The sequence below is a fragment of the Arvicola amphibius genome, chromosome 8 (genome assembly GCF_903992535.2).
Source record: "Arvicola amphibius chromosome 8, mArvAmp1.2, whole genome shotgun sequence".
Lineage (NCBI taxonomy): Eukaryota > Metazoa > Chordata > Mammalia > Rodentia > Cricetidae > Arvicola > Arvicola amphibius.
In genome coordinates, this window is record NC_052054.1 from 104,745,425 (window position 1) to 104,772,207 (window position 26,783).

The window sequence follows — 26,783 nt, forward strand, 5'->3', positions numbered from 1 at the left end:
TCTGCTGAGCCATTTTGCCAGCCCTAATTTTTTTTAAAGTGTGGGTGTGGGTATAGACATTTATGTGCCAAAGCACACATGTAGAATCCAGAGGACCTGGGGCTGGAGAGATGGCTCAGTGTTAAGAGCATTGCCTGCTCTCCCAAAGGTCCTGAGTTCAATTCCCAGCAACCATCTGTAATGAGGTCTGGTGCCCTCTTCTGGCCTTCAGGCATACACGCAGACAGAATATTGTATACGTAATAAATAATATTTTTAAAAACATTTGACATGCCAAGGTACAATGTACTATGAATTAAATAAAGCCAGGCCCTAGTAAGAGTTTCAAGGGATCTACAAGCAGAACAAACCCAACTAGAGATTTTATCAGCAGCTGTCTTGGTAGTGAGCACCTGTATGTGCTGGACCATCTTGTTCATTAATAGGGTATTTTAAACAGAAGTTTAGGTTATAGAGAAATTGAGAAAAAAAATCTCTGGAAGGGAGAGCAGGTGACAGTGTTGGTATGAAGTCATCAGTGGGGACCCACTTAGGGCCTACTTTTGCCTTTGTTGTTTGACTTAAAATAAGGTCTCATGAGCTCAGCCTGGCCTCAGACTTACTCTATAGCCAAGCATAGCCATGACCTTGAATTCTGCATCTATCTCCTGAGTACTGGACTGAGGTTACAGGAATGCATTGCCATGACTGGTTGTATGTGGTGCTTGGACTGAACTCAGGGCTTCATGTATGCTAGGCAAGTACTCCACCCATTGTGCTGCCTCCATCCCCAGCCCTACCCATCCTATTCCTAGTTCTATTCTTACTGATTTTTTTTGTTTTGTTTTGTATTTGTTTGGTTTTGAGACAGAGTTTCTCTGTGGCTTTGGAGTCTGTCCTGGAACTAGCTCTTGTAGACCAGGCTGGCCTTGAACTCACAGAGATCCACCTGCCTCTGCCTCCCGGGTGGGTGCTGGGATTAAAGGCGTGCGCCACCACCACCCGGCCGTACTCATACTTTAGGAACTCAGTGTCAACAGAAGCCAAGGCTGAACTGACCCCATGTTCTTCTATCTCCTAATTCAAAAAAGACCAAAAGCACACTGGTGTGAAGGCAAAGATCACTTGCACATTTTATTTAAAAGGAAACAGCTGTTAGATAGAAGGGCAGATGTTTTCTTTATTGTAAAGACAGCAGTTTCAAAAGAGAAGTAATAAATATGACATTAGGAATTTTTTTTTGTTAAAAAATACAACCCCTGGTGTTTGTGAGCAATCCCAAGAACTCACAATCTAAAAAACTCTGTCCCGTGGATGACAGTACCTTCCCCTCAGCTCCATGGAGCTGACATCAGACACCAGAGGATGGTCACAACTTCTGGGATTTCAAAAGATCTTCATGTGTCACTTGAGAATTTCAGGGATCCACTCTGATTTGCATGGAGTCAGGTGACAGATATCCTTCTGCTCATTAATATTACTTCAAACAATTCTTTCATTCTTACAGTAAAGGACCAAGGAGCGGGGAAATGGCTGAAATAGAAAGAAAGAGATGAGGGGGAACAAGAGGGTGGGCACTGTTAAAGGCCAGGAAACAGGCAATGTGACAGCAAACTAGCCCCTAGTTAGAGAGGGCATAGGTAATGATCCACAAGTCCTCCTTCAAATCCCACCATCAACTAGGTTGGAAGACGCTAAAAAAGAAGTCAACGGAGTCCAAGTAGTGACAAAAAGATAAAGTGGCCAGGAAACAACGCAAGGACCGCAGAGAAGACCCATCCGAGAAACGGGCAACCATGGATAAACAGGATTCGCTGACATAGAACCACGCAGGAACAAGGATGGTTTCCAAAGAAACAAGTCTCGGCTACAGATAGTGGCAGAGGAGAGAAGGCAGGAAAGACCAGCTGGCAAGTCTTTTGGAAGAGTCCAGGACCCTGGGAAGGACGAAAGCAGTCTCCAGGTATCCAGAGGCACTAAGAAACAGGCCTGGGGTGTTGGGAGCGGGGAGGTCATTCAGGCAGAGGGCAGCAGGGTAAAAATGTGAAAATTCTGGTCATCTCCTCCAGGGCGTCAGTAAGGCACAGCTGTGGTCATAGGTCAAGTCAGCAGGTCTAGGCGCTGAAAGCAGCCTTGAGCTCCCGGAAGGCTGCCTGGCGGAGCCTCCTGGTCTCCTCCTCCTGTTTCCGCTCTTCTTGCTCAGCTTTTAACTCAGCTTCAAATTTACTGGAGCATGACAAGGCCTGGGCCTGCAGAAAAATAGCAAAGAGATGACACAGTAAGGGTAGGGAAGGGTACGGGGTGCTGGCACCCAAGCTTTTGCAGTGGACGTGCAAACCCTGGACAAATAGAGCTGTCGCTGCTGAGGTCCAGGTTAGTGCCCATACCATTGCTTTACTGACTTCTACCTGCTTCTATTTTCTGGACTCGCTCGTTCTCGATTCTTTTTCAGGGTACTTTTGAGTATCTACTACTTCATGATGGCAGGCCAGCCCTACTATGAAGCCACTTCCTCAAACTCTTTTTTTTAAAAAAAGATTTATTTATTATTATGAATACAATACTCTGCCTGCATGTGTACCTGCACCCCTGAAGAGGGCACCAGATCTCATTATAGATGGTTGTGAGCCACCATGTGGTTGCTGGGAATTGAACTCAGGACGTCTGGAAGAAGGGTCAGTCCTCTTAACCACTAAGCCATCTCTCCAGCCCCACTTCCTCAAACTCTTGCCCACATTCCATTTCACATTCCATTGGCCTCACAACAACATCACTACGTTCCTGAACCAGAATCAGTGCTGCTCTCAGACCTCCCAGCCGAGGTCCTTTCGCATCAGATAGAGGAGCAGCTGACATAGAAACTCAGCACCGGCCAAGGTGCCGGAAACAAGTGACTATGGAGTGTTCGGACATAAACGGGACACCCCTCTATCATGCTCCCTCCCCAAGTCTCAGGAATCACGCGAGAGTGGGTGGAAACCGGAAGAGCTGGAGGTCGGGGTACCGGAGGTCAAGAGTGACAGCTGTGGCTGCTGGCCCGAGACCTGTACACCGTCAGGCCTGTCACCCAGAAGCTGATGGCTTCTGGGAGTGATTCCTGGCAGGCTGACTAGGCTCTAGTGGATGGCTGCACACCCATAAGTATATTATGGGTAACACAAATTGGAGTTTTTGTTTTGTTTTTTAAGTTTTTTGAGACAGGGTTTCTCTGTGTAGCCCTGGTAGCCCTGGCTGTCCTGGAACTTGCTCTGTAGATCAGGCAGGCCTGGAACTCAGAGATCCACTGGCCAATACACCCGCCATTTAATTTTTTTTTTTTTTTAAGGGATGCAAGTTGTGGGGCAGAGGGGAAGAGGTAGATTTGGGAAGAGTTAAGGGGGTGGGGGAATTGGGGGCAAATATGAACAAAATTGATTGTATAAAATTCTCCAGGACAGGGGCTGGAGAGATGGCTCAGCAGTTAAGAGCACTGACTGCTCTTCCAGAGGTCCTGAGTTCAATTCCCAGCAACCACACGGTGGCTCACAGCCATCTGTAATGAGATCTGGTGCCTCCTTCTGGTGTGCAGGAGTACCTGGAAGGAATGTTGTATACATAATAAATAAATAAATCTTAAAAAAAAAATTCTCCAGGACAGGCTCTAAAGCTACAGAGAAACCCTGTCTTGAAAAAAAAATTGTATAAAAATTTCAAGGAATTAATAAATATATTTTTAAACATTGATACAAAGAACAAAAATAAATGCCTTGGGAGTCTTTGATTGGAGTTGCATCTGCTAATGGCTGCAAGGGGAAATGACACGGGTGCTGGGAGACAAGCTTGAGAGGAGCAGGACACACTCCTTCCTGCTTTCGTTCTCTAATTGATTAATTCTAATTACTCAGTTAATTTTTTTGGTTTTTCGAGGCAGGGTTTCTCTGTAAAAGAGTTCTGGCTGTCCTAGAACTCGCTCTGTAGACCAGGCTGGTGCTGAGATTAAAGGCATAGATCACCACGGCCCAGCTGAGTACACACTCTTAACCACGGAGCCATCTCTCCAGCCCCGAGCATCAGTTATTGTTCAGATGCTGTTTCCGTGTTCCCACCCACATTTTAGTTCAATGACTGGGGATTTACCTGGCGTGTATGAGGTCCTGGGCTCAGCCCTCAGTAACCACAAAAAGAAAATACATTTTAAGCCTCTCTCAGTCAGACATTCTAAATTTACTTTTAAATTGAGTGGTGGTGGCACACGCCTTTAATCTCAGCACTTGGGAGACAGAGAAAGGCAAAACTCTGTGAGTTCGAGGCCAGCCAGGTCTATAGAACTAGTTCCAGGATAGATTTCGAAACTACACAGAAAAACCCTGTCCCCAAAACAAAACAAAATTACTTCTAAATATTACATTTTGGCTTGCTTTGGTAACTTATATTATAAAATACTACATATTTAGGTATGTGTGTGGTGGCTCACATTTGCAATCTTAACACTCAGGAGGCAGAGTGTTAAATTCAAGGCCAATCTGGACATACAGAGTTCTAGGCCAGCAGGAGCTACAGTGTAAGATCCACTCTCCAAATAAAATAAAAGTATACATTATGGTGTTTTGCTTGTGTTGTGAGTGCATTTTTGTGAGTGTTTTTTTTTTTTTTAAAACTTGGTTTCTCTTCAATAATACCGTATCAGGAGCTTGGGATACAGTTCAGTGGGTAGAGTGCTTGCCTAGCATGCATGAAGCCCCATATTAGTCCCTAGTGCTGCATAAAACTGTATGGAGTGACAAAAGCTTCTAATCCCAGACCTCAGGAGGCAGAGGCAGAGGATGAGAAGTGTTGGCCATCCCTGGCTACATACCCACTTTGAAGAGAGCCTAGGACACACGAGACATGTTTCAACCGTTTCAAAATTCTCCCTTCTAGAACTGACTTTTTTTCTGTGGTATAAATATTTTGTGCCATCTCTGAATGGCACACTGAGTGTGTGTGTGTGATTTTAACAAAGACTACGATACAGCCCTTGAAGGCACCTGTTCCCGTTTGCAGCCCACCGTCATGGACCAGACAGAAACAGTCTCACACACACTTGGCCACAGCTCGCCACGATCATCCTCACTTTCAAACGTTGCCTTCTCTCATTTCATTCCTGGAGAATCACCCACTTGGCTCATTTACCCACTTTCACGCTCAGCTATTTTCCTTTTCCAACCTGAGGTTCTTTACATAACTTAATCCCTTGCCGATAATCTTTCTGTTGTCTCTTCCTACCTTGACTGGTCTTTTAAGCAAACTAAGGCAACAAAGTGCTTAAAATCTTGATGTAATTTATCAACCGTGTACTCCTGCCTTTTATATCACATCTAAGCAGGCCTCCAATGTTCTAAATACAGCCAACACTTTAAATCCATTTTTCTGTATTTTTTCCTAATACTTAAACTCACTGTGTAGCCCAAACTGGCCTTCTACTCTTGATCCTCCTGCCTCCATCTCACAAATATTGGAATGACAGATATGACACCATACCTGACTTTTTAAAAATTTGGTTCTTTGATACATACACACTCCTTTATCTTAGATTTTTAATTTTATGGGTATGAGTGCTTTGCCTGCATGTATGTATGTATGTATATATGTGCACCACATGTGCGCCTTCCTGGTGCCTGTGGAGGTCATCAGATCCCCTGGAACTGGAGTTTCAGATGTTTGTGAGCCACCATGTGGGTGCCAGGGAGGTCCTCTGTAAGAGCAGCCAGTGCTTTTAACCATAAGTCTCTCCAGTGCCTTGTTTATTTTAGGAGAGGACATAAAGCAGGGATTTCAAATTATTCTACCTAAGCGGTTAGCGGACTGTCTTTTACATTTATTTTTAACTTCTTTGTCTTTTAAAGTTTCTTTTATATTTATGTATTTATTATTAACTTATCTATTTTGGCAGTACCTGGAACTGAGCCTAGGGCCTCCCAAAGACTGGGCAACTCCCCTTAGCCTGTATCCTTGGACCTCTTTTCAGATTTTGAGACAGGGTCAAACTTGTGATCCTGCTGCCTCAGCTTCCCAGCTAGCCAAGCTTGAGACCCTGTCCCATTAGACCCAGCTGTTCTCAGCATCTTTTGTTGGTAGTTCACTACTGTTCCTTTATTTCTCGTGTGCTGAAATCCCACATGGACGACATCTATCTATCTATCCCTCTTTTTTCTTTTTCTTTCTTTTTTTGTGTGTGGGGGGGCGTTATTCGAGACTGGGTTTCTCTGTATAGCTTTGGAGCCTATCTTATCCTGGAACCCACTCTGTAGACCAGGCTGGCCTCGAACTCACTTTCTCAGCCTCCCGAGTGCTGGGATTAAAAGCATGCACCACCACCGCCTGGGCCTGTTTCTAATTAGCCATCCTATTTCAGTGACTGCTGGGCTTGCTCCCATGCCCATCTACAGGATTTGTGATTCTGTGAGATCTAGTGTAAGCATTGTTTGGTGGGGGGTATGAGGTAGAACTCAGAAGTCGTTGTGTGCTCAGCATGTACAAGGCCATGAATTCAAATCCTAGTATCAGAAAAGACATACAAATTTCACTTTAATTTAAAAAATATTTTTAAAATTGTGTGTGGTGTGTGTTGTGGGGGGTGCCTGTGGGAAGTCAGAAGGCACTGGATCCCTTGGAGATGGAGCTGTGATTCTAAGTCACCTGATGTTGGTGCTAGGGACTGAGCTCAAGATCTCTGGAAGCACAGTACCTGCTCTTCACCGACACAGCTCTTTAGACCCCAGCAGTAATGGTAATTCCTACTATTAAATCCATTACTACGCATTAAACTTCCAGCTAGAGTGACTCTCCCTAAATATTATCATTCTATTCTATTCCTTGCTATTCTAAGATCCCTGAAGTACTGGATTATAGGGATGCACCATCACACACGGTCCTGATTTAAGATTCTCACAGCTACCTCTCTCTTTTTTTGATTAATTAGAAACTTTTTCCATACAATGTATTTTGACCCTATTCTTTCCCCTCCCAGCTGCAATTCTTGATACAAACATTTTTTTTTTCTTAGCTAGGTGTAGTGGCACCTAACTTATTCATCCTAGCACTCAAGAGGCAGAGGCAGGCAAATCTTTGTAAGTCTGGGGATAGCCTGCTCCACCCAGAGAGTAGAGCAGTCCGGGCCAGCCAGGACTACAAAATAAAAAACAGGGCTGGAGAGATGGCTCAGCGGTTAAGAGCACTGGCTATTCTTCCAGAGGCCCTGAGTTCAATTCTCAGCAACCATGTGGTGGTTCTCAACCATCTGTAATGATATCTGGTGCCCTCTTCTGGATCACAGGCAGAACACTGAATACATAATAAATACACCTTTAAACAGAGCAGTGGTGGCACAGGCCTTTAATCCTATCACTCAGGAGACAGAGACAGGCAGATCTCTCTGATTTGAGGCCAGCCTGGTTTACAGTGAGTTCCAGGACAGGCTTCAAGGCTACACAGAGAAATCCTATCTCGAAAAACCAAACCAAAACCAAAACAAATGAAACTTTTCATGACCTGTGATTCTTGTCTGATTTTGTTCTTAAAATCAGCGGCTTCAGAAAATGGACGTGACATCACCTTTTTGCATCCGTCCATTTTTTTATTTATGTATATTATATGTTATTTATAATCTTTATTATTGCCTATGTTTTTTTTTACAGCACTAAATATCAAGCTGAGATCAAGGTCAGCGTGGCCTACAGAGTGAATTCCAGGACAGCCAGGGCTACACAAGGAAATTCTGTTTCACCCCCACCCCCCCCAAAAAAAAAAAACCCCAATCCCTGAGCTCAAAAACCTACCCGCCTCTGGGCTTGAAATCTCACCAATCCCCACCCTGGAAACTCCCTGGAAAACTCTTCCCCCGAGAGGCCCAGTATAAGCCTGTCTCCTGCTCAGTTCTCTGCTGCTTCTCACCCGGGTCACCCTCTTGTGAGAGGTATGCTGTGTGGTGTGACTTCACGACGCTCCTTGGCTCCTGACTGCTAGGATACGTTTCCCCTCAGAGCTGCAACACGTACCCCACCTTCCCCCTTGAGACACAATCTCACTGTGTAGCTCTGGCAATTCTGGTACCTGTTGTGTAGCTCAGGTTAGCCTCAAACTTGCAGCAAACCTCCTGCCTCAGCTTCTCAAAGACTGGGGGGGGGGGGTCTAGGCATGCACCATCAAACCCTGCCTGAAGTTTCAGTATTCACTTTTTCTTTGTGACTTATCTTAAGCTATAAACCAACGTTCATACAGAAACAATTTTTTTTTAAAAAAAATCATATTTTTATGTGTTCAGGTATTTTGCCTGCATGTAAAAGTCTGTGCTCCACACGCATGCAAAGGCTAAAAGAGGGTTTTGGAAGCCCTGGAACTGGAGTTACAGACAGTTGTAAAGGGCTATGGAGGTGCTGGGACTCAAACCCAGGTCCTCTGGAAGAGCAGCCAGTGCTCTGAACCACTGAACCATCTCTCCAGCCCTAGAGATTACTTTCTTTTGTCCACTGCAACCACAGTCTGGCAACAGATGCAAGAATCCAGAAAAAGCCCCTCTGAGGAGCAATATTTATGCGAAGTATGATGGATAAGGGAAAATGTGTTATTTATAGAATTTATAACTAACATATGTAGTATGTGTTTTTAACATGGGGTCTCCTGTAGCCCAGACAAATCTAGAACTCTGTACATAGTGGACTTGAACTCTTAACCTTCCTACCTTGGCCTCCCGAATGCTAGGGTTACAAGACATTATAGCCTGTTGCTAAATGTTTACCAAGGAGCTACTACTGTCTAAGTTTCAACAGGAAGATCAAAAGGGTCAGCCTGCACTACACTATGGGAGACTCTGACGCAAGCCAAACACACAACAAAAACAGGACAATAACACCTGTGTTCAGGGTGTTGGTCTATGAACCTGAAGCATTTGGAGGGGGTCTAATCCCGTACCAACACACACACCCCTCCACCATTCCTAGCTAGGGCAGCAGAAGAGGGAAACTTGCCATCTCTTCACCCAGGAATCTATCATCTCCTCTACCTTGCCTCTGGGTTCTATAACCCACCCCTGGCCCTAAACCCCCACCCCATGACCTATCTGCTCAGTCATCTTGCTTTTTATTTCCATGTTTCCTAGACACTTTTTCCCTGATAGAAAAACATACTGACTTCTCTCTGAGGCTGCAACGTAAACAAGAATGTTCTTACCTGCCGGGCGGTGGTGGCGCACGCCTTTAATCTCAGCACTCGGGAGGCAGAGGCAGACGGATCTCTGTGAGTTCGAGGCCAGCCTGGTCTACAAGAGCTAGTTCCAGGACAGGCTCCAAAAGCCACAGAGAAACTCTGTCTCAAAAAACCAAAAAAAAAAAAAATGTTCTTACCTAATCCCAAGCTACCGTCTCACCTGCTCGGGCATCTGTCATGGAGACTCGGATCTCAGGGCTCCTCCTGCTAGGTGCATCCTAACGCAATCACTTCAATAGGGTGAATCTGATCCCTTAAACATCTTTACTGAGGGCTGGCCAGATTGCTTGCTGCCAGATTTGACAATCTGAGTTCAATCTGTAGGACCCACGAGGCAGAAGGAAAGAACTACTGGGGCTGGAGAGACGGCTCAGAGGTCAGGAGCACACACCACTCTTCCACAGGGACCTGTGTTCGGTTCCTGGCACCCACATCAGAAGGCTCAAAACCATCTGTAAGTCTAGGGACATCTGACACTTCTTGTCTCTTTGGGCAACTGCAGTCATGGTCACAGACTCATACATGCACATAATTAACAGAAATATTTTTTTTTTTTTTTGGTTTTTCGAGACAGGGTTTCTCTGCAGCTTTAGAGCCTGTCCTGGAGCTAGCTCTTGTAGACCAGGCTGGTCTCGAACTCACAGAGATCCACCTGCCTCTGCCTCCCGAGTGCTGGGATTAAAGGCGTGCGCCACCACCGCCCGGCCAGAAATAAAATTTAAAAAGCTCAAACGGCTCCTGTAGCAGCAAAGCAGCATTTTTCTCCAGCATTCCCTTGGACCTCTGATGACTCCATCTTTCTCCTGAAGACCTTAAATAAATATAAAACCTTCCCCAGTCCTGTCACCACTAGGATCCACTATTGGCCGCTCTCCTTCTGTTTCAACATGTACTTGAGAAGGTGGCTCCTACCTCTGTGTTACTAAGTGTCATAGAGCATATTTCTCCCTTTCTTTCTTCCTATGGAAAGCTCACCTGGCATGTGGAGCCTGATCTCACCACCCCTGACCCCAGAAAGGGGCTATAAGGACAGCCATATCCCAGTCATTGCCAATGGTGGGTATAGGAAGTGGAAGAATTGCTTCATGATTCATCCTTACCGCAAGACACACAGACTTCCAAGAAAGACGGATATTTTTATAGCCTCCGTGTGGCCATTACTGGAGGACCATTTTCAGCCGTCACCATACCTAGCAAATTCATCCATGTCTTTGCCTGAAGCTATCTTGGACTTCAAACCAAAGCCCAGTTCATGACTTTTCCTCCTCAAACCACTCCAACTTGGGGGAGGGGCTTTCTTGATACAAAAATCTCAGCTCCCCTCCTCAATGCACACCTCATGTTGGTCTTCACCAAACTCCCAATAAGGTAGTCACAAGCACCAAAGTTCTAAAGGTGTGTGTCTTTATGTCGTCCCTGGCCCCATTGTCACAACACTGGGCACACTGACATTCCACCCGAGCACCTGTAGAAACCTCTCCTAGGACGACGGTCCTCCTAGTGTGAGACCTGCCCAAACAGCTCTGAATGCTCTCCATCCAGCCCCTGCAGCTGCACCACCCCAGCCTGGCTGCACCTGATGCCACCTGCGGTGCTGGATCAACCACATGTTTCTTGACAGCTCCCCCAACCCCCACACATCCAAAAATGTTTTAAAGAGACGTGGGTTGGGCCTGGGCAGCCAGTCTGCAGGTACCCCTCAGCCTGGGGGCTACTTCCAAGGACCTTCTCAGTCAGAGTCAGCTACTTCGTAACAAAGGGTGGGACGTGGTGGCCCCGTTCCTAGGTCTCCATACTTGCATCTTGGCTTGCTTTCCCAGCTGTGGCCCCAGCCCTTCCCCCTCACATGTTCTCTCCTCAGCCTCCGGGACTCCCAGTCCTCCTCCATGCATCGGAGCCTTCGCTTGCAGTTCCCATGACCGGAACGCCTCCCTCCCTTGATTACAAGGTGAATCCCCATTCATCTGAGAGCATCTGTCACCAGTGTCATCTCCCTTACGGCCTCTCCCAAATCCAAGCGCTGCTTCTCTCCCTTCGTCATTCATGCAAACGTTTATTGAGGGCCATTACACGCCAGGCGCTGTAATTACAAAGATAACACACCCACTCTGCCTTTGAGTGTGGTTGAGGAGGCAGACGTATAAACACAGCAAGTAGGAAAAAGTTTATTGTTTTGTGCGTTTCATCTTTTCTTCTTGTAAAAATAATGCGCACCAAGGCTACAACACTCCAGAAGTATAAAGTGAGCCCCTTGATGTAACTATTACTAATACTTTCATACGTAATTATCTAGGCTGTGTTCGGTATTTAAAGTCAGGTGTCCACATATTATTTTGCTTGATTTCCTTTGGACATCTGTGTACACATATTACACAGCCTCATCTCACCTTTGATGGCTACAGAGCAAGCAACCATACGGTCACGCCATGATGGACTCACTGCTGATAACCGAGGCTTAGGTTGTGTTCAGTGTATGTAAACCCCCAGCAGTGTTACAGAGAAATCCCCACCGAGTGCGCAGGTGCCTCGGCAGAGGGACATTCCAGAGGCAGCATGTTAACTTGACACTGTCCCTGCAAGTGTCCAAGAGCACCCTGAACAGATACAAAACAGTGCCACTTGTGGACGGACAGCACGCAGAGGGGCCTTCCCAGGCTTGGATAGGCAGGCGTGGGCTGCCCTAGAAGGTGGTTCAAAGGAAGCAAGAGTTTTCCAAACAGAGGCCTTGGTGGGGAGGGGTTGCTCTGGGCAAAGGGAGCTACAGATTCTGAGGATCAGTTGTGAAAATTCCCAGCAAGGTTTGAAGGGCTGGATAGGGCTGGAACAGAGATCACAGGCAAGTCACGACAAGTCCTGCGTCCCAGATGAGACAGTCCCAGGGACACGTGGGCTTCACCTAGATACTTATAGTCTGGTGCACCTTGGCAGTGAACTGCCCTGCTACTCTTGGGGCTCAGTCCTAGAACCTTTTCCAACAAGTCTCAAGAGATGGCAAACGTTGGGGGCTAGAGAGATGGCTCAGAGGTTAAGAGCATTGCCTGCTCTTCCAAAGGTCCTGAGTTCAATTCCCAGCAACCACATGGTGGCTCACAACCATCTGTAATAGGGTATGGTGCCCTCTTCTGGCCAGCAGGCACACACACAGACAGAATATTGTATACTGTATTGTAAAAATATATTGTATATTGTAAAAATAAATAAATTAAAAAAAAAGAGATGGCAAACGTGAAGGCACTAACGGATGGAGAGGCTTCCTCAGCCCTACCCCCATGTCAACAAGTAAATGGCCTTCTTCCCCACATTGTGTGGGCCCCGAGGAAGGCAAACAAATGTTCTCCCCCTTCTTCCTGGGTTTCAGAAGTCAATGCACTGGCTGGTCTTTGCCAACAGAGTATCTCCCAGCATCCTCATAGACAAGTGAGAATGGAGTTCTGTTTAGAGCTCTAAGCAGGCCAGGATGTCACCAAGGTTGCTCTGTCCTTGGATAAGCTAATGGAAGAAACTCAAAGTCTCCCATAGGCTGGCCACTGACTGGAGAAGCATGCAATCCCGACAGCTTCGGACTACATGCTGACTGCGCCCCGCGAGCCAGGCAATGGCTTAACACTATACATGCAAGCTCACTTAATCCTGTTGGTGCCTCTGCAGTACAAATGCCAGTGGAGCAAGGGAGCACCCAGGGCAGAGCTGCTCTTGGGCTACCCGATAGGGGGCATGCGCCCATCTCACTGCACCCTGCTGTGCTTGGCAGATGTGTGTGTGCCTGCAGCTGTGCCCCCCAGAGACAAGGATGGCAGCAGCTAGCTTTGGGTAGGTGCCTCAGTGTTCAGGGACTGTGAACTTGCGGGGCTGTGAGGCCTCCACCTCCTGATCACTTTCAGTGATGCAAACATTGATTTGGGGCAGGACACCCCAGTACCCTTCCTTGACACCTTCTCCTACTTGTTTCCAACTCATACGTTCTTTTTGTTTGTTTGTTTGTTTTGAGACAGGGTTTTTCTGTAGCTTTGGAGCCTGTCCTGGAACTCCCTCTGTAGACCAGGTTGGACTAGAACTCACAGAGATCCGCCTTTAAGATTTATTTTTAATGATTGATTTGTTGCTGTTGCTTGAGGCAGGGTTTCTCTGTGTAGCCCTGGCTGTCCTAGAACGTATTCTGTAGATTAGGTTAGCCTCGAACTCACTGAGTCCACCTGCCTCTGCCTCCTGAGTGCTGCAATTAAAGGTGTGTACATCACTAACACCTAGTGATTGTTTTATTTTTAAAGTGTGTGTGTGTGTGTGTGTGTGTGTGTGTACACGTATATGAATGTACACAAGCACACATGAGTGTGAATCCAGGTGCCTGCAGAGGCTAGAGGTGTTGAATCTCCCTGGAGTTAGAGTTACAGATGGTTACAAGCCACTTAATATTGGTGCTGGAAATTTATTGGGTCCTTTGGAAGAGTAATAAGTACTCTTAGTCACTGAACTGAGACGCCTTGCGGTGTGCATGCATGCATGGATGTGTGTGTGTGTGTGTGTGTGTGTGTGTGTGTGTCTGTGTCTGTGTCTGTGTCTGTGTCTATGTGTCTATGTGTGTGTTCACAGAGGCCAGAAGAGGGCATTGGTTTCCCTGGAACCAGAATTAGAAGAACTGTGAGCTGCTCAATAAAGGTGCTGGCAACCAAACTCCAGTCCTCTAGAGCAGCATTGATCCAGCGCTCCACCCCAGATGTCTGAGATGGAAAAGGAGGGAGCCGTGGAAATAACTCGAGGTCTAGATGGAGAGTCTGCCTTGGAGCCTGGGACCCACAAACCGTCCTGAGCCTGTGAACAGTGTCTTCTGTTCTGTGTGAGGACACACTCTCACTTCCTAGTACAATCTTGTCCTGCGTGAGCTAATGGGACAGGAAGTGCCTGTCACCAGGGCAGGGTCAAGGAAGAGTGGTGGCTGGGTAGGAAGGGAACAGACACTTACCTTGGCTTCGAAGAAGTTCTTGGCACCTCGGACGCCCTCCAGGGCAACATTGATCTCAGAGAGCTTGGCCAGGGCCAGCAGCCCACTGTCCTCCTGCAGCTCACCAGCAGCAGCCTTGTGAAAAATGAGCAGGAACTGCGGAAGGGAGAGACCCAGAGGGTTACTGTTATCCCGGATGTGTCACCAACATGTGTGCAATACACCCTCTGGCCTGAGCAAATGACATTCTTGTCAAGCATTTGAAAAGGGTGGGGTTTAAAAAAAAGATTTATTTTTAATTCTGTGTACATGGGGTGTGTGTGCACGTATGGATGCACGTGTCCACAGGCTGCAGAAGAGGGCGTTGGCCCCCCTGGAGCTGCGGTTCCTGGGAGTTGTGAGCTGCCTGATAGGGGGACTAGGAACCAAACTTGGATCCTCTGCCAGAGCAGCAAGCACCCTTAGCCATCTCCCCTACCTGGGAAGGACATTTATAGCTATGTATACATGGAGAATTATTTTGTCCCTTACCAGATCATCAAAACCAAAAAGGGGGGAGGGGCTAAGGGCATAGCTCGGTGGTAAAGCAATACTTAGTATGTGTAAATCCCCAGAACCAAATACATTAATTGAATTAAATATTGTTCTCTGACCCATCCTGCAATGCCGCTGATGGGAATCTATCCCTCAAAAATCCAAACAATTAGGCTGCAGATTAGCCCAGTTGGCAGAAAGCCCCGGTTCACGAACATGGTGGTATAGGCCTGTAATCCTAGCGTTTATTCATTTGCTTGTATTCATTTCTTTGAGACGAGGTCTCACTATGCAACCTTGGCTGGCCCAGAAGTGGTTATCTATATACCAGGGAGGCCTCAAAGTCATAGAAATCCACTTGTCTGTTTCCCAAGTGCTGGGATTGAAGGCATATGCCTGGCTCTCTCTCTCTTCTCTCTCTCTCCTCTCCCTCTCTCTCTCCCCCTCTCTCTCTCTCATTCATTCATTCATTTGTTCAGTGTGTGTGTACCATGGTACACACATGTGGAGGTCAGAGGACAGTTTACAGGAGTTGGTTCTCTTCTTCCACCATCTAAGTCCCTGAGACTAAAGAGGTCATCAGGCCTGGCCTTTACCCACGTGAGCCATCTCACTGCCGTTCCTCCCCACCTCATCTTTTTAATATCTCTTAGCCACCTCTGTTTTTCTCACGTGCTCTGTTCTTGCATGAGACTGCCTACCTTTCTTGTGGTTTACTAGGAGATCTTTGTAGGCCGTAGTCAATTTTAAATGCCTTAGTTCTGCCGCTGCTCACCTAAGTAGGCTGTGGCTATGGTTGTTTTATTTGTTTATACACACATGTGGAGGTTAGAGGATAACTTGCAAGAGTCAATTCTCGCCTTCCATCGTGCGAGTCCCTGGGATCGAACTCAGGTCAGCAGGCTTGACAGCAAGTGTCTTTACCCACTGAGCCACCTCCCCAACCCTGTCCGTTATTTTGATTTGTTTTTTGTTTTTGTTTTGTTTTGAGACAAGGGTTCCTCTACATAGTCCTGACTGTTCTAGAACTCACTCTGTATACCAGGCTGGTCTCAAACTCATAGAGATCTACCTGCCGTGGCCTCCGGAATGCTAGGATAGGGTGTAAAACACCACCTTCGGCTCTGTTTACCAATCTTTTAAGATGAGAGGATCCTACTATGTTGCTGGTCTCAACTGATACTACAATGTTGGCTTCTGGAGTGAGTATGTGTGCCGCCATCCCTGGTTTCTTTTGGTTTGTTTTTTGAGACAGGTTTCTCTGTGTAGCCCTGGCTGTCCTGAAACTCACTCTGTAGACCAGGTTGGCCTCACCTGCCTCTCCATTCCTGAGTGCTAGGATTAAAGGCATGTGCCACCACTGTCCAGCTTTTGGCTTCTTTATGGTTTCTTCTGACTCAGAAAAGTTTTACATAAAATTTGCCAAATGTTTTTCTTTCCTCTTACCAGAGACAGGCTTAGAAAAACCTTCCCCAACACCAAAGTTATATAAACAGTCAGGTATGTTACTGTCTAGTATTTTTATGGCTTTTTAAAAAAAACATGTAAATATTTAATCTCTGCAATGTATTCTGTTCTATTGCAAAGGTAATCATTAACCTTATTTTCTTCCAAATAGTTACTTAGTAAGCCCCACATTTACTGTGTAATCCACTGTCTTCCTCCACATTCAAATGTGTGGTCTGAAAAAAGCAACTCTTAGAGGGCAACTGTATTAGGGTCCCCACAGGATAAATTTTTAAAGACCAGTCTCTCCTCTACCTGACCCTCTCTACCTGGGCTACTTTCTAATTATTTAGTTCCCTTCTTTAAGTGTTTTTATAAAGCTAGCATGCTGGTTTACACACAACAGGAGGCAGAGGTAGGAGGATTACCAAGAGTTTCAGGCCAGCATGGGCTATGGTATGAAACTCTAGCCCCAAACAAAACAAAACAAAAACTCTATGAATTAAAAAAAATTACTTTATTACATTTTCTTCGTTTTGTATATGTGCATGTCATGGAATATACATGGAGGTCAGAGGACAACTTCGTTGTTCTCTTCTACCATGTGCGTCCCCAAGACTGAATTCAGGTTGTCAGGATTTGCCCCCACAAAAATCTACAAGTTGGGGAGGAGCAACGGAGACATGGATCCACGGTTAAGGGCGCTCGGGCTCTTTCCCAGCACCCACACAGTGGCTCACAACCATCCCTAACACCAGTTTTAGGGGATCCGAGACCCTCTTCTGGCCTCTGTGAGCACTAGGTACGCATACAGCCATACAGGCAAAACATGTATACACAGGGTTGGAGAGATGGCTCAGAGGTTAAGAGCACTGGCTGCTCTTCCAGAGGTCCTGAGTTCAATTCCCAGCAACCACATGGTGGCTCCCAACCATCTACAATCTACAATGAGATCTGGTGCCCTCTTCTGGCCCACAGGCATACATATAGACAGAACACTATATTTATTATATACATATATAATAAATAAACCTTTAAAAAAGTTTCTACACATAAAATAAATCTTTAAAAACTACAGATTTATCTAAGCACTGTGCAATTTCTATGGATACCATCATCCCCCATTTATAAACGGATGGGCCCAAACCAGTGAAAGTGGTTTCTCCAGGCTCTCAGATGCTACTGGGAGCATGTACAGAGGGCAAATACAGTCATCTTCCCTAAATAATGCCTTTCCTGAAAGACAGTCAACCACTTCAACAGGCTTCCTAAATCCCGACTCCAGTGTCTTGGCTCCCGGGGATACAACATCCTCTTTGCTAGGAAGTCTGCCTTGAGCCTGCGTGTCTGGCTCGGTCCTCCCTCTGCCGTGGATGCTGGTAAAAACCAACCCCAGAGATGAAGTGAGATGTGCGGGGACTCCCTGGGGCTGTCTGGGTGAACAGACATGCCACCATATTCACCCACCTGCAGCTTCCAACTCTCTCACTAGAGGCCGGCAAAGACTCAGTCTGCGGCAGATTCTTAGAGCCAGCACATGGGCTGGAGAGGAAGCAAGCCTGCTAAAGGAGGCCAGGCTGTCCAGCAATGGGATGGAGGCCAGGAGGGTGGGGACAGCTGTGACTGCTGCGTTTCTCATGGTTCTCTCTGCTCCCATCAAAGAGGTGGACAAAGCAAAGACTTCAGCATTGGGAGCCATGGGAGGAGTAAACGCCTGCCCCTCAGCGCCTGGCTCCTGTGAGGCTTTGGTCCCTAGTCCAACAGTGTGAAGAGGTGGTGGCCGTAAGAAGGCCAATAGGCCACTCAGAGGGAGGATGCTTTTCTTAGGCTGCGCATTCCTGTTCTCTCACCATGACGATCTTCCCTCCACACTTGCCCTGCGCCTACCGCCCTGAGTTCAAGCTGCACACGGCCTCTACCACAAGCTTTGCAGAGGCCAGTGCCATGCCCTTGGTCTCCCAAGAACTGCAGGCCCAGACAAACTTTTTTTTCTTTCTAAATAATCCAAGCTGGGTTGGTCTGTTAGCAACAAAAGAAACCAGGCCAAACACCTAACTGTCCTCAAAGTACTTCACTTACTGGAGGTCTCCAGGAGGAGAGCTACCTTCGACAGCAACACTTCTCAGAAATTCAGGCAGATGAGCCAGGGAGGAGGGAGCACTGTCCTAGCTCAGCATCCAGAGACTCTCTCTCCATTCCCCCAAGACTCAGTTTTCTCATCTCTAAAGTGGAGGCAGGGCCAGTGAGATGGCTCAGAGTATTTGCCATCAAGACAATCTAAGTTTGGTCCCCAGGGCCCACGTGATGGAAGTTGTCCTCACATCCATGGGGGGGTGCTGTGGCACCCATGCATCCCTTCCCTTAACACAAAATAGTAGACAAAACAAAAATATGTTTAAATGTAAGCGGAGGTGACACCGTTCACATTCACAGAAGGGCATTGTGAACCAGAAACGTTAGCGGACCCTTTGGGCCTTTCCCGGCACTGTTTGCTTTGAGCCCTGAGGTTCAAGACCTTCAGACTGCGGAAGCTCACTCTGCCAGATGACCGCAGCACCCCCATCCTAACCTGGGGGTCTCCAAAGCCAAGCCAGCCATAAAACAAAAGGAAAAGAAAATCCAGTTCAACCCGAAAGCATCCAGCGTACCAGGCACTCTCATTTCAGCCATTATAGTCCCTCACTGCCTTGAATGGCGGTCTCCTTCACTGCCCAGCCTTGTTTTCCTATTTATAGTCCACAAAGGCTGGCATGGTGTCGAGTTGGAAAATGTCCGAGCTGTGACTCTGAGAAAAAGGCGGGGGTTGGGGGTGGGGAGGAGAGGTGGAGAACAAAGGCTGAGGGCAGAGGGAGCCAGTACAGTGCAGAAGTTCTTTCGGCTACAAGCCCGTGGACGCTGCCCTGAGATCGAGGGAATGTAGAACCGCACGACTGTGGCTAGTGGTGTGCAAAGAATACTTCCCGTGTTAGTGCTCTTCATTTGTAAGTGACAGATGTAACTTAGTTATTTTAGGACAAAGGAGGTCACACACTATAGAAAAGGGATATGTGGGCTGGCCAAATAGTTCAGCAGGTGCTTGCTGCCAAGACTGACAACCTGAGTTCAAGCCCTGGGCTGACATAATAGAAGGGGGAGCGCTGACTCCTCCAAGTCATCCTCTGTTCTTCACACACGCACGGCGGCACATACGTCCCATACAATAAATAAGGTTAAAAAATTTTTAAAGAAGAACCCCCGAGGGTAAAGCTAGGTGTGATGGTACAAGCCTGTAATCCCAGCACTTAGGAGGTAGAGGCAAGAGAATCAGGAGTTCAAGGTCATCCTCAGCTACGTAGGGAGTTTGAGGCCAGCCTTCCCTACCTAAGACCCTGTCTTCAGGGATGGAAATATAGCTCCAGCAGTTAACAGTATTTGCTGCTCTTGCAGAGAACCTAAGTGTGAGTCTCAGTTCCTACATGGAAGCTCACTACCGTTTGGAATTCCAGTTCCAGGAGATCTGGTGCTCTGTTCTGGCCTCCAAGGCACCGGACACACACGTGATATACAGAATATACATATAGACGTCATAAAATAATAATTTATAAACAATGTTTTTAAGACCCTGTCTTAACTCTCCCTACCCCTAATATCACACCACACACACTACACACACACACACACACACACACCAGTGGACTACGGTGATACATGCCTATAATCTCTAACACTAAGGAGGCTAATATAGAAAGATTGCTATGCGTTCAAAGTCAGCCTGGGCTACACAGTGAGTTCTAGACTAGTCTACAGAGTGTGATTCTGTCTCAAAAAAACCAAACAGTACTCCAAGGTGACCAGGCATGTGGTACAAGCCTACAGGTTCAGCACTTAGGGAGCTAAAGGAGGAGAATCAAATGTCTGAAGCCAGCCTGGGATAGATTCTGCTTCCAGAAAAGTAAAACTTTCTCAAGGAACACACACTGCTCTGACAGCCTGAAGTCTGCCTGCAGGCCCAGGTGGCTTTTGCCATGGGTATACAGAGCAAAGCAAATCACAGAGCAGGGTAAAGCTTGTTGGGGGGTCTAGATGGTCACATGTCCTTATACAGTCCACAGATGTAGGACAATCTAGATGTGGGACCAAGACGGGGCTTGGAGCTCAGAAAGGATTGATGTGAATGTCATTGAAGCTCATCACAGGAGTCAAGAGCGGACAAAACTGCCTTGGAAGTCTCTAAGCCTTGGCTGTCCACATCTGCAAGAAATGGCCACACAGAAGCGACCAAAAGATGTCCAAGCAGCTTAGATTCAGGTGGATCACCTATGGGTGGCCTCTGAATGAAACAGGAGAGAGGAAGTCGGAGAGACGGCTCAGTGGCTCAGAGTACTGCTCTTGCTAGAAAGATGTCTAAGTCATCGGTCAGTGTTGGAATTCAAAGAAAAAAAAAAGAGTACTGCTCTCAATCCCAAGGGCCTGGCTGATTCAGAACCTACAACGGGAAAACAGAAAATGGTCTATTTCTATCATCCTGTCATTAGGATGCTGTCACAAGTTATATGACATCATGTCCAAATGAAACATCACAAAGTCTTCCAATAAAGCCTATACATCCCAAAAAACATTATATAAGAAGTCAGGCATAATGGCTCATAGACAGAAACTCATAGCAATCCTCCTGTCTCAGTCTTCATGTACTGGGATTCTAGACATAAGTTACCATGAAAGATTTTTTTTTTTTGAGACAGGTCTTGTGTAATTCACTAAGTATGCTGAGGCTAGCCTTCAACTCATGATCCTCCTGCATCTCCTAAGTGCTGGGATTATAGGAACATGCCACCCACACAGTTTACAAAAGACGTTTTTAAAAGCCAAGTTGAAGATTAAATATCCTTTCAAAGAGCATTCTCAAGAGGCAAACCCATTTGCACCCAGGGGCTGTGGACTGGGTGGGGGGGTCTTCTCAGGCTCAGCTGGCCATAGTTACCTCCCGGAAGCTGAGCTTGCCATCGAAGTCCTCATCCACCTCTTTGATCATACTCTTCAGGCCCAGGTGGGTCTGGGGAGCCCCCAGCTTCTCCATCATGAGCTTCAGCTCCATCAGGTCGATAAAGCCGTCCCTTCCTGCATCATACCTGCACGGTCAAAGGAGGCAAGGTTAGGGCAAAACAATACACGCTGGTTTTCCAGATATGAGACTCTTTCGGCTTTATCCACTGAAAAGTAACTCAACTGCCACAGGCTTTGCAAGGCTTTTCAGACCACTTCACCGTAAGTGACCCTTAAGGCTGCATCATCAGAAGGGAACCCCCCCCACCAAGGCCACTTTATCAGAAGGACCCTTTAGGCTCATCAGAAGACACCCCTCTTTTAGCAAGAAGTGTTTGTTCTTTGCCTGCTCAAAACGGATCTCGTTCACCATTTTGATTCTCATGTTCTTGATCTCCTTCACCTCTTTCATTTTCAGTCAACCGACACAGACCCACCACCTCCAAATGTTGTACTCTGGGTGTGCAGTGGGGCACACTCTGAAATCCAACACACGCTACACTCAACAGCAGATGATCCTGCTGTCTCTGCCGCAGCCATTCCGAGCAACCCCCTCACCCTCCTGCTCCTCTGCATCTTTGAAAGTTGCTTTCCACCCCAAGGGTGGCTACGAAGTGGGCGTGGTCTCGCCTCAGGCTCTGTGCTTCTACTTCCAGGTCACTTATCTCCAGGCCTGAGTCCTCAGGACTGTGTGGGTGGCTGTCCTCCCACCATGGCCAGCCCCTCACTCTAGCCCGGACAGCTGCCTGGAAATGAGACCAGCTTCATGAAGTGAGAGGTTTACCTTGACCCCTTCTCCGTGGGCCAGACATCTTCAGATGCCTGCTCTGTGACTCCTCCCAGCTACTTCTTATCCAGGTCCCCTTTCAATACAGACGGCCTCATGGGACTGCCCAAGGGCTCCGTGGCTCCCTTCCCAATAAGTACTTCTTATATTTCCTGTTACTTCCTACTTCCCAGAAACCCCTTGTTGCTCAGGTTCTGAACATTTTGCTTTAAAGAACAAATAAGAGGCCAGGAGCACCCGCCTTTAATCCCAGCACTCAGGGAGGTAGAGGCAGCTAGATCTCTGAGTTTGAGGCCAGTCTGGTATACAGAGCGAGTTCCAGGACATCCAGGGTTACACAGAGAAACAAAAACAAAAAGAACAAAACAAAACAAAAAAAAGAATGAATCCATCAATGAGGTCTCTACAGCCAAGGGCTGGGGTCAGATGGGCTGATAAGCACAATGCACTCACCCACACAGTGCAATATATATATATAGAATGGTTACGGAATAGAATGATCTTAGGCAGTAAAAAGGAAGAGAACTTTGATGTATGCTGAAGCACAGGTGACCCTCGGGGATGCCACAATGAGTGAATTCAGTCACAAAAGGACGGTAGGCAAACTCATAGAGACAGAAAGTTGAAGGGTGTTTTCTGGGGCTGGAGAGACGGCTGAATGGGTGAAGGTTCAAGCTGGGACAAGGAAAGGGTCACGTTACCGGTACAACACTATACGTGCTTAGTGCCCCCAAACTGTGTTCACTTGAATGGTTAAAATGATCATTTCATTTCCTTTGTTTATTATTATTATGACGATTATTTTGGTTTTTCGAGATAGGGTTTCACTATAGCTTTGGAGTTTGTCCTGGAACTAGCTCTTATAGACCAGGCTGGCTTAAAACTCACAGAGATCTGCCTGCCTCTGCCTCCCGAGTAATGGGATTAAAGGCATGCATCATCACTGCCCAGCTATTATTATTATTATTATTATTATTATTATTATTATTATTATTATTATTATTATTTGTAATGAGGAGCGGCAGGCTGCATTCCCGCCGCCCCGCTCCCGGCCTCCTGGCTCCCTCACAGCTAGCTTAAAACCCGAAATAACAACACACAAATTGTATTCTTTTAAACACTGCCTAGACCATTAGTTCCAGCCTCTTACTCACATCTTGACTAACCCATATCTAATAATCTGTGTAACACCACGAGTGGTGTCTTACCGGGAAAGATTCAACATGTCTGACATGGTGGCCGGCTTCATCGCTTCTCTCTCCCTGAGGAGAGGCACAGCAGTCTGTGCCAGAGAGGAGAGGCGGGGCAATTGTCTGAGCCATCTACCTCACTTCCTTTTTCCTGTTCTGTCTACTCCACCTATCTAAATCTTGCCCTATCAAAAAGCCAAGGCAGTTTGTTTATTAGCCAATGAGAATCCTTCATCAGTTATTGTGTAGCCCAGGCTGGCCTCAAACTCATGATCCTCCTGCCTCTGCCTCCTTCAGCAAATCCTACTGGCATGCACCACCACCGCCTGGCTATTTTTATTATTTTAGACTATGTGTATGTATGTGAATCTGTGGGGGGGGGTATGTTCCCATGAGTGCAGGTACCCACAGAGGCCAGAGGCTTCACTTCAACCTGAGATGGAGTTACAGGAAGTTGTGAACTACCTGATGTGGGTGCTTGGAACCAAATCTGGGTCCTCTGTAAGAGCAGTGCTCACTCTTAATCACTGAACCATCCACCATTCCACTCCCCTCTTCCGGGCGTGTATGTATATGTATGTCCCTGTTTAGTAGCTCAGACCAGCTTCCAGCTCTCTCTGAACCTCCCAAGAGCTGGACTGCAGCTGTGTGCAACTATACCAGCTTGAAGGAGTCATTTTTGTTATGCACATATTACCATATTTTTAAACAATTATATTCAGTCTTTTCCACTATCCATCTGCCCCCACCCCCATAATGAAAAAGTACCTCTGCTGAGAACTGTCACAATTTACTAAGAAATGGATGGAGCCTGTGGGCAACTGAAAATCTAACCGTGGGCAGTGACATTTAAAGCCTACATTGTCATGCTGGAGAAGGGGCTAGGCAGGACTCCCTGCCACACTGACACCCTCCATTCTAGCCACAGAGGCTGATTCATGCTGTTCCACCCATTGCCAACACAAGGCCTCTCCTTCGTGACCTTCCTGCTCCCCAATAGCGTTCATTGTGTGTCCTTTTCTGGTGCCAGAATTCACCGCCCTCTCTATTGGCCGTTTCTTCCTCAAGCCCTCTGAGGCCCCACTGGGCAGAGTCTTGTTGTTGAAAGAGTTGCTCTACAAAGCAGACAGTTAAGATCTCTATGTGACTGGTGATGACCTTTGAGAATCTGTAATATGGGTGCCCCATGTCTGGAGATTAACAGGGTGCCTCTAGGTTTCCAGATGGGCCAGCTCAGGACCCTGAGGCATCAAAGGATGATGGGTGATTGATCACTTAATAATGCCAAGTACCCAGGTATGATGGCCCATGCCTGTAATCCCAAAGGTCCAGGAAGCTGAGGCAGAAATATCTTGGCGAATTAAAGGCCAACCTGGGCTATACAGCTTGAGACACTACCTCAAAACAAGCAAATAACGACTTCCATGGGTTAGCCAAAACTGACTCCGTGTAGACCTCGTTTGCCTTCTTTTTTACTTAAAATTCAAAGATCTAGGGCTAGGAATATAACTCAGGGGTACATCCCTTATCTACATTGTGTGTGGCTCCAAATTACACTCCCAGAGCCAGGAAAATAAATGTTTGAGTTATTTCCCTTTCTTGATGATGCCACTTTGGGAGTGGAGATGTGGCACAGTGGTTAAGAGCCTGTGTTATTCTTGCAGAGGGTCGAGTTCCCAGTACCTGCCTGCTCCAACAAGGCCACACCTCCCAACAGTGTCACTCTCTATGGACCAAGTGTTTATACATGTGAGTCTATGAGGGCCGTTCCTATGCAAACCGCCACAGTGGGTTTAAGAAAAAGCGGGGGTGGGGTGGGGAGGAAATGGAGGTGGGTCTGGAAGGAGTCAGGGGAGAGATATTATTAAAAGGCATTGTCCTAATAAAAACTGGTCCCACTTTGACCGTTGGGGTGCAAGTGTTCCCGTCTCAGTTTGCTTGTGATATGTCCAAAGCGAACTGCTGGGATGGCATACACTCATTTACTTTTGAAACACAGATGTCAAGCTGGCCCAACAGAAAACCATGGCTAACCCTGCTGTCACTGCTCAGGTGAGCAAGGCTCTCCACTAGGCTCTTGTGGGAGACTCAAAGGTCCACTCTCCCAGACAATAAGGGGAACTGTCTGTTCCTGAGCCATCTAAGGAAGGTGGTCTCACATCTTGCTGGGGCGTATCTGTCAGGGAAGGATCTAGGCCCAAAACATTTCACTGACTGAGTTGGGGCCAGTGAGATGGCTCAGTGGGTAAAGGCCTGACATCCCAGAACCTACACAGAGGTGGATGAGACAGCCAGCTCTTCCAAGTTATCTTCTGACCTCCACACGAGCGCCATGGTATGTGGGCGCATGCATGCGTATCTACACACACCACTAATAAAGCAAAAGATACCGTTAGGGAAGAAAAGGATGCTGGCTTGAGGACCAGGAATAAAACACAGCAAGGGGGTCAAGGTGCTAAACAGAGAGTCACCGTACAACCCAGACGTTCCACTGATGAAGCACGTATATAAATGTTTCTACTATCAATAAAAATTCGGGAGTCAGATACTGGGGTAAAAACCTGATAGATCAAGCAAGCAGTGGAGAAACAACCAGCTGACCCTCCCTCTCCTTGCTTCCCCCATTGAAAAGGCTTGCAGATCTTTCCAAGCCCCTCCCTATGCCTTCCTGTGCCTCTCTATCATATCCTAAATTCTCCAGAATCTCTATGGCTAATTCCAGTCAGCTAGTCATTTACGCCACCCCGATTCAAGGTTAACTTTATTAACAGTCTTGGGGTATCATAGTGTGATCAAATAATCCCAGAACACCCTCCCCCCCGCACATGACAGATTGAACCTAGGGCCTCACACATACCAAACCAGTACTCTACCACTAAGACACATTCTCATCCCTCTTTTTTAATTTATTTATTTTACTTCTATGGATATAGAAGTAGGATCTTAGATACTTGTACATTAAGGCTCATCACAATATCTACAATAGTTAAATAAAAGAAACCCAAAGGCCGGGCAGTGGTGGGGCACGCCTTTAATCCCAGTACTTGGGAGGTAGAGGCAGGCGGATCTCTGTGAGTTCAAGGCCAGCCTGGTCTACAAGAGCTAGCCCCAGGACAAGCTCCAAAGCTATAGAGAAACCCTGTCTCAAAAAAAAAAAAAAAAAAAAAAAAAAAAAAAGAAAGAGAGAAAGAAAAAGAAAAAGAAAGAGAAAGAAACCCAAGTATCCATCAGCTCGTGACTGGATGTAGAAAACGAGGTGAATCCGTTCCATGCAACAGAATGGAAGGGAAATTCTGGCACATGGTAAAGCACAGATGAAGTAAATTCAAAGTTAATGTGAATTAACTCAGGCTAAGTGAAACAGGGTGTAGGACACACATTGCAGGATTCCACTTCTGTGAGGCACCTGGAGTAGCTAAAGTCACAGGGACAGAAGTATAGAGGTGGTAGCCAGAGCCCGGGGGAGGGGCAAGGGAATCTGTCAGTGCTGAAGAAGAACAAGCTCTGTGGCCACCTGGTCGCATGGTGGTGATGTCTGCACCACAGTGCGAATCTACTGAATGCTTGAAGCCAGAATGCTTACAGAGAGTGTACAAGGCCCGTGTTCGATCCCAAGCACCACTTTTTAAAAAGTTGACGGGAAGTTAGATTTCATATGTATCTG

The 26,783-nt window shown here is 46.8% G+C and overlaps 1 protein-coding gene across 1 annotated transcript in view; it reads right to left on the minus strand.

Annotated features, from left to right (window-relative positions):
* Nucleotides 1-1,253: 1,253 nt before the first annotated feature.
* Efhd1 (EF-hand domain family member D1) overlaps nucleotides 1,254-26,783 on the minus strand; it is a 47,189-nt gene continuing 21,659 nt past the window's right edge. Inside the window, exons 2-4 of the mRNA XM_038339986.2 lie at nucleotides 21,081-21,228; nucleotides 14,162-14,296; nucleotides 1,254-2,228 (exon numbers count right to left, since the gene is read on the minus strand). Coding sequence (XP_038195914.1) covers nucleotides 2,094-2,228; nucleotides 14,162-14,296; nucleotides 21,081-21,228 — 418 coding nt within the window. The 3' untranslated portion in view covers nucleotides 1,254-2,093. The remainder of the gene's footprint in view (nucleotides 2,229-14,161; nucleotides 14,297-21,080; nucleotides 21,229-26,783) is intronic.